This window comes from Apaloderma vittatum, unplaced genomic scaffold, assembly GCF_000703405.1.
Source record: "Apaloderma vittatum isolate BGI_N311 unplaced genomic scaffold, ASM70340v1 scaffold39827, whole genome shotgun sequence".
NCBI classification, from domain to species: domain Eukaryota; kingdom Metazoa; phylum Chordata; class Aves; order Trogoniformes; family Trogonidae; genus Apaloderma; species Apaloderma vittatum.
The window spans coordinates 44,798-52,565 of NW_009727462.1; the positions used below are offsets into that span (position 1 = coordinate 44,798).

Sequence of the window (7,768 nt, forward strand, 5' to 3'; positions counted from 1 at the left end):
TCCCTCTGGTTGCACCCAAACACTGCATATTAAGGCTTCAGATTAATTGACGAACCCCACGGCATGCATGCACATGTAAAAACAGCCCAACACATGCAAGCCTTACTCCAGAAACTCAGTGATGTATTTCCTACTGCATTTTGACCACATCCAGGGATTGGTGTAGAAGTTCAGTGTTGGAGCCATGACGTGCTGTTGATTTTTACCTCCATCTTCTTTGCACTTATGATTGTCATCGTGCGGCATGTTAAATCTAAGAGAAAAACAGCAGTGAAACGTAGAGTCACTTAAGTGGCAAACGTCAAGTATTTAGTACAGCAAGAGCTACAGTGCGAACTAAATGCAAGCAGACCCAAGAATTTTTCCTAGACAAGCTACTGGCAGATATTACAGAATAAAAATATTAATACACACAAGTGTCAACAAGCATTGGTCAAATGGGATTCCTAGGACTTGTCTGCAAAAAACTATGCAGCTCTCCACACCACGATTGCCCATAATTATTTAGCCAGACAAGTCTTCAAGGACACCTGGAGTAAGATCCAGTCTCAGCTGCAATTCCCTCTCCAGCTGACCCTGCAGGCAGGCTGGAGTTTGCCCTCACCTTCAGAAAACTGACAAGTTCTTCAGAATTGAGCCAGAGAGACAAAGAGTTGATCCGAGGGGATGCATTTCTGAAGGTGACAAAAAACTTGAGCCTGCCTGACGCCCCGCATGCACACAGACAGCACCCAGTGCTGGCTGCAGAACGTTTTCTAGTGCAGCTGAGTATCTTGGGCCACACTGATCCCTCAATGCTGTTGCCTAAACAGGGTTGCACCAGAGATAGACTTGGTCCCTACACTTTGTGTGGCAGGTTTATAAAATGCCATCAAGCATCACTATCAGCAGAAACCCACACGAAGTTTGCAGCACGTGACGTATTCAAGAATGTGGCAAATACACTAACGGAGACAGAACGGCTTAAAGCACTTTGCTCTTTGATGTGGGGAAGGGGAAATGACCCGGTGTGATCCTGCGTTGGGGAGGCTGGAGAGTTTATATCCCATTAGGATTACTTCCAAGGAACCACCTTTTCATTCTGCTCACTGTAAAAGAGCAAAGGGGCATTCCCCACTCGGGATCGCCGCTAACCCCTCCAGGAAGGAATTAGCCACAGGGTAGGTGTGGGGAATGTCAAGCCATTGAGGACTTTCTCTCAGGAAACCTCACTTAAATAAATACTACTGTGGTTAAAAATAGACCATCTCAGCCAGCTCTCCATGAAAAAAAGGGGGTTTAAAACAATGAGAGATCTGTTCTCGAGTACTTATGCATCCCACACCTATAGATCTCCACTGCAAACCAGGCATGAGGCGGCTGGGGATTGAACAAACCTGCCTAAGAGTTGTAGCTGGGAGGTAAAGGACTATGCGATCTAAGATGATTTTTCTCACAGCTGCTCTCAAAAAAAGTCAAAACGAGTTAAAAGAAAATTTCCACTGGAGGAGGTGCATCTTAAATAACAGCAGCTCTTCCAGGGATGTCCAGCAGCATGAGATTTTCCCTTGTGAAATAGTTCAGGCTCATTTACACGGCCCAATCACCTGCCGCATACATGCCCTGGTGCAGTCCTGCTGCCCTTCACACACAGCTGCTGTGCTGCATTCCGTGGTACCATGCACAGCACTGGGATAAGTCATGACAGGCTGAGGACCTGCTCGTGGAAAAGACTTCAGATGCGATGGCCAGGTGAGACGTGCCCCTGGCACTGCTTCCCCCTAAGGCACCTCCCAGCTCCAGCCAAAATCCTGGCTTAGCCAGCATGGACACCATAGCTACTGGGGCAGATTCTGCCATCGCAGGTAGATGTGAGCGGATGCGGTAATACAGGACATTTTCTTAGCTCTCTTCCCTTGCTTAGGTGCTGCTTGGAGTGCTCTGTCACTCATCCTCCCCAAAATATGGATCTGCTGGTTTTGCTGCTCTCAGATAGGCTCCAGAGTGCTTCACCACCTCCCAGCGTCACACTACAGCTTAATCTTCCTCGGTGGTGCATCTTCTACATTTATCTCCTCTCAAATAATTAGGCTTAGCAGGTACCAAGTCCTAACCTGGATAGCAAGCCCTAGCTAGCATAAATCTTGGGCTATTTAAATGTAAATGTATTTACATAAAACATACACATGGCCAAGCTCATGTGCTATTGTGAAAGCAGTGCTCAGTCCGTTATCTTCACTAATTGAACAGCTCCTGTATGGGTCACAGACTGTGCCCAGCTCTGCCAGACCTAGGAGAGAACAAAGAGGTTTATCAGAGAAAAAAGAAGTTGTCCATGGTTCAGCACAGGCAACTAACATTGTCACGACAAAAGAAGTTATTAAAAGACAAAGAAAAGGTTTTCCTTACCCAGAGTATCACATTTGTCGTGCGCTCTGCAAATATCCTGTCTGAAAGCAGAACAGACCTGACACATTAATTTACAATGCAGCAGTGAGTTAAGGTACAAGCAGAGCAATATCAGCATCCAAAAGCAATTCTTGGTCCTCCCGTGGACCTCCTTATGCTGGTTTGCCACATCATTCAGCAGACTCCAAACCCACTCCCTACCACCCCCAGAGAACTTCATCACATGCTGAGCCCATGAGGAGACCTTGGACAGCCCTGAACCTCTCAGAATCATCTACTGCTATGGTGGACACTCTGGCCCAATTCTGCTCACAGTTACATTGGTCCCATAATTGCAAAATTCATTATACCAACATAAAAACTCCAAACATCTCCCTTAGCTTGATATATTACATGTTCACAGTGTCCGACACATGACTAGCTACAGTTTTCATGAGAATATTCACCATACCTGGTAACAAGCACGGCTGTATCATGTTGAAGGTGACTTCCTTCAGGGTGGTTCTGGGATTGCTGCCATTGGCAAAAATTTTTTAATGTTGTCTGGGCATTGTAAGATATTGTAGGACCATCCTAATTAGCAACACATAGAAAGCATATTTTAATTATTTTATTTTAATTATTCATCACAAATACCATTGTCAAACAGAAGGTGAAAAAATATCACTTCCGTTACCTGTTCATTATGTATCACAACCAATTTCACAATAACAATATTAATTAAATTTCCAATGCTTGGGTCTTTGTAGATAGAAGCCACCTGTTTAAAAAAAGAGAAATATTCAGATTATTGCTAACATTCAAGGAATGAACAATTAAGACACACATGTGTGTCTTCTGCTTTACAATTGTTATTCTCCTGAGCTGCCCTTCTGCCTCAGTTCTCTGGTGCTACTTGGGGAGACCTCTTGCCAGAAGCACAATTTTAGAATGGAACAGACCCCCTAGTATCACAGATACCCACCAGTTTCTTCTGCTTTAGCACATATTTCAACCAATTACAGGGTCATTCTGCTGTGACCACCAACCAAGATGGTCAAAAGCAACTTATTCTCTCAAGCACCTCATTTTGCTGTGGAGAGTTTTAGATCACTTATTCACTGCACTTCTACCCTCTAAAAGGATGAAAATCCCTCCAGTGACACAACTGTGCTGGATGCTCACTTCCAGTCACTCCGCATCTACAGAGCTGCCTCTCTGGAGATTGCACTATTGCATCCTCGTACAGCAGCTACTACAATGCTCGTCCTCAGCCTGGAAAGCCAACCCTAGCACGATGCTAAGGATGAAGACGAGCACAAACTCCTTCTCTTTGCAACAGCAAGGGAGGTCAGGCAACTGCATAAGCTACTAGCATCAGTCCCTTGGAAGGCACAGTCTCCGAAGCAGCTTTTTAATTCAGCTGCTGTTTCACATGGGAAGAGTACAGCACGTGGACTAAAGGGCCAGTGACATTTCTTGTGCTGCCTGGGGTTTAGAAAGCTGGAAGAGAGGCGTGGGAAGGGTAAGGCAAAGCGATAGCTCTGGGAAGGAAGAAGACTCCAAGCAGTGTTCCCCAGCCAAGTTTTACCACACTGTGCTCCGACCCCAGCATTATCTCCATGCCTGGCTGAGGCAAACTGATGATACTGCACATGACCACAGTAGAAAGAGCGCTCTCTGACCGCTGGAAAATGACCTGTGGGCGAATCTACACTCCCTAGTTGGATACTCACTATTGACATTAACGTCAAGACATAGTGCTGCAGATTCGCCCCGTGGTAGGCGACCATCCTGCTGTCAGCCACCACCATCACTTCCACGAACCGAGGGTAGGAGAGAAACCGCTTGGTTCGTTTGTGGCTCTTCTTTTCACCGACGTTCCCAGTCTTGTTGCCATCCGCAGAAAACGAATTCACTTCCAGGCTGCGTTTCAACATTTCCATGTCAGATAATATGCTGCCTTCTGCCCACTGTCTTCTCCAGTGTTTCCGCTTGTTCTTTTTGTGACTGTGTTCGTGATCTACGATTAAAAAGCAGACAAAACCATAAAGCACATTTGAGAGTGAATCAATACCACACGTAGGTTACATCAAAACACCTATTTAAACTGATGAAGAGTGAGCAGGCTCGTTGCAAACGGCTAACCAAAACAGAAGCGTTCTGTGGAAGCCCACCACGTAATCCAACATCTAAGGCTTTTCTTAAAGTGATCTTACAGAAGCCACTGGCACTTAAAGGCAGGCATTCAGGTAAAAGCGTCCCTGCCGCAGAGCCGTGCCTTGCCCGTGCAGGAGGGACAGAGCCCCGTGATGGTAATTAGCCACCGCAGCGGCAGCGTGAGGATTCTGGGCACGTCCAAGGTGGCCAGGAAACCACAGGAAACAAAGGTCCAAAATCCTGTATTTCTAACTCAGGCATGAAGGACGGCAGGATTTGGCCTTCATAGCGAAGCAATTATATATGATTTATTTCTGTCTCTAACAATAACACGGCTGGGCTTCAGTTCCCCCCCTCCCTTTATTATTCTGTGCTACGGGAATGGTAGAGGTCATCTAACAGCACAGCTGCCAGTGGCTAAAGAATAGAATTCAGGAAGTTTCACATATACTGCTTTTGATATTCAATTAGGCCAAACATAAAAGCAGCCTGAAAATATACTCCAAGCTGATACAAAGACGACAAAGCGAAGAGGGAGAACAGGCAAATAAAACATATGGAACGTGTACAATTAAGATTCACCATCTGATTAGTATGTAATTATAGCATTATTTAAATGTAAGAGCAAAATCAGTCTTATTTGATGCCACTTAATTTTTAATCAGTTCATCATAGGAAGTAGCTAATTGAATGTGATTCATCCATGAGAGACTGCTCGTTTCTGCATTTAATATAAAGCCAGATCTGAACTACTCATCTAAGACTCGAGGCTACAACCCTCATGCTCTTTGTAGCTTTAGTTTAATTCCGTCATGGTGGTGAAAAATATCACATTTCCTTATCTGACCCACTGAGTAGGTTAGAGGAAGCATAATATTAGGGAACAAAGGAATATTCAACGCTCAAACAAGATTGAAATGATAGGAAGCTTCTTAGGTATTTTTCCCGCGGAGTTTCCTTTTAGGATATTTTGTAATAATTTCCAGAAAAAGAAATATAAATAAAATATACTTTAATAAGCAGGCACGCAAAGAGGGTCGGTCAGCTTCTACCTATCTGAAACACAGCATTCTTTTGCCCTACGTATAAATGGGCAATAGAGTGTTTAAGAATTAAATCCCGTTTACTCTGCACTACCTAAATCCTACAAATTCCTCTTTCTCAATATAGTCCAGACCACCTTAATACAGCAGAGAGTCCACAGTTATTTGAGTAAGAATTTGAGAAAGCCAATGGCATTTGTGGTTATAATTGGATTGCCCTAGTTCCTCTGCACTAATCAATGCCCTTGTGTTGGCGAGGTTGTGCTCTCATGCTGGCACTGCTTCGTGGGCAACCGTGACATTATCCTGACTCATTCTGTGCCAATCAGCGTGGGAAGCCAACTATGCACACAAATAACTTAAAGGTAAGAAGACCAAAGCGAGGAGAAAGCACTCACCTCAGCCCTTCAGCCAGTTCCCCTCCTCTCTGAAAGTTTCCCTTTCAAATACCCAACTTTCAAAAGAAGCAGGTCCTCAGGGAAAAACACGTTAAGGATGTGTTAAGGATGAGGAGATGCTCAAAGGAGCTCCAGTGGGACTGAAGGCAAAGCTGCAGAGGGAAGGCAGAGCAGCTCTGCAGAGCCCCAAAGAGACCATGGGGCTCAGGTGTCTTCTCTGACCAGTCTGGCAGGTGGCAAAAGAGGAGGGAGACACAAAGGATTCTTTGAAGAGACACCTGTTATGCAGGAGGTGTGTAAAAGCAATTATTTGATATTCACCGGGCTCGTACTGAAATCCTGCAGCCAGCATCGCATGGTCAAAAAAACACAACACCCCAAAACCAGAGAGCTCCACATGAAATGCTAGGCCTGGTTTCAAGAAATGCTAGGTCTGGTTTCAAGAGCCCTGACTCACCACACAGGAGAAGGAGAGACCAACACAGCCAGGCATGCCCAGCACAGAGTAAAATCTACCTTCCTTTCTGTTGCAGAGATCTGGCACGGTATCAGAGTATCCCAGGGTCATTTAGGTTGGGAAAGACTTTTCAGATCACGGAGGCCAACTGTTAACATTGCCAAGCATCAGTACAGAATCAGCGTATTCCCTCCAGTCCAGCACACAAATCAAGTCAGCGACATCATCCCTACAAAACTCAACATCTTTTTTTCCCCAGGTATGAACTCACTCCACCGTTTACAGCACGCTATTTGGGCAACTCACACACAGCGCGTTTGCCAGCCTAGTTACTGTAAAACCAAGCAGAAGCGAGTGGAGATGCCTTGCACATAAAGCCACTCCTGGACTTTGAAAGTGGTGAACTGTTATCTTCACCCATCTCTCTCACATGTAACTACACTCAGGGACGGTGCACATTCACCTGTAAAAAATTAAACGCTGGTGGCAGGTCACTGCTCACAACCCACCCATAACCCTTCCCCCTCAGCGCTAATGGGAGCAGGCACTGCCAGCACTCCGTGTGCCTGATGCTGCTGATATCTCGCTCCGTTACGATGGCCACGACAGAAATGGCCTGACTGAATCACGTGGTGTGCTGCCATTAATCCAGCCAGAGAGAAAAATATCTCAGGTTACACAAGAAAACTGCAATTTTACAGCAACAGCTTCCTACTGCCATACACAACACCAAAAAAGGGTGTGATATTTTTCCACCTGGCTTTGCCTTTTTTTTTTTCCCCTCTTCTTCTCTTGTGTTAATATACTAAGAGAAATCAGGAAGGAAAACTGTTTGCTTGGCAAGTTCTCAATCTCTGCAAATGACCTGAAAAACATCTACCTACACATGGCAGCAACTGGATGGGCTTAAACAACAAAAAACTTACTTTAATTTGCAGAAAAAAAACAAATCCTAATGAGTGGACAAGCACTTTAAAACCACACAAACTACACACCAATAATTGAGCTAATAGGCGAGCCTATGCACTGTTTCAACAGTTAATATTCATTTAAGAGGTGGCTAAAAGGTTGCTGGAATCAGGTCCGTTTTACTGCTTGCTTTACTGAGACAATCCATGGTATTTGTCGTGTCTTTAGACAGATTTGGAGGTGGTTTTCCCTACTTGATTTCTTCCTCATTATGTTTGTTACACGACTTTGTTATAGAACTTAAAAAAACCCTCCCGATCCTGTGACAGGGATATTCCTTCCTGATGGCATCTGCCCACCCGTGCCATTTATTTTTGCTCGCACGGGAAGTCTCAGGTCAGAGCCCATTGAGCTGATTTATGATGATTACTGCT

The 7,768-nt window shown here is 44.9% G+C and overlaps 1 protein-coding gene across 1 annotated transcript in view; it reads right to left on the minus strand.

Moving 5' to 3' along the window:
- The window catches only part of LOC104277122 (A disintegrin and metalloproteinase with thrombospondin motifs 9-like), a gene marked incomplete at both ends in the record, with an annotated part of 57,527 nt that overhangs the window by 40,460 nt on the left and 9,299 nt on the right, over positions 1-7,768 (minus strand). Inside the window, 6 exon segments of the mRNA XM_009873672.1 lie at positions 107-253; positions 2,164-2,269; positions 2,389-2,429; positions 2,840-2,961; positions 3,065-3,148; positions 4,104-4,390. Coding sequence (XP_009871974.1) covers positions 107-253; positions 2,164-2,269; positions 2,389-2,429; positions 2,840-2,961; positions 3,065-3,148; positions 4,104-4,390 — 787 coding nt within the window.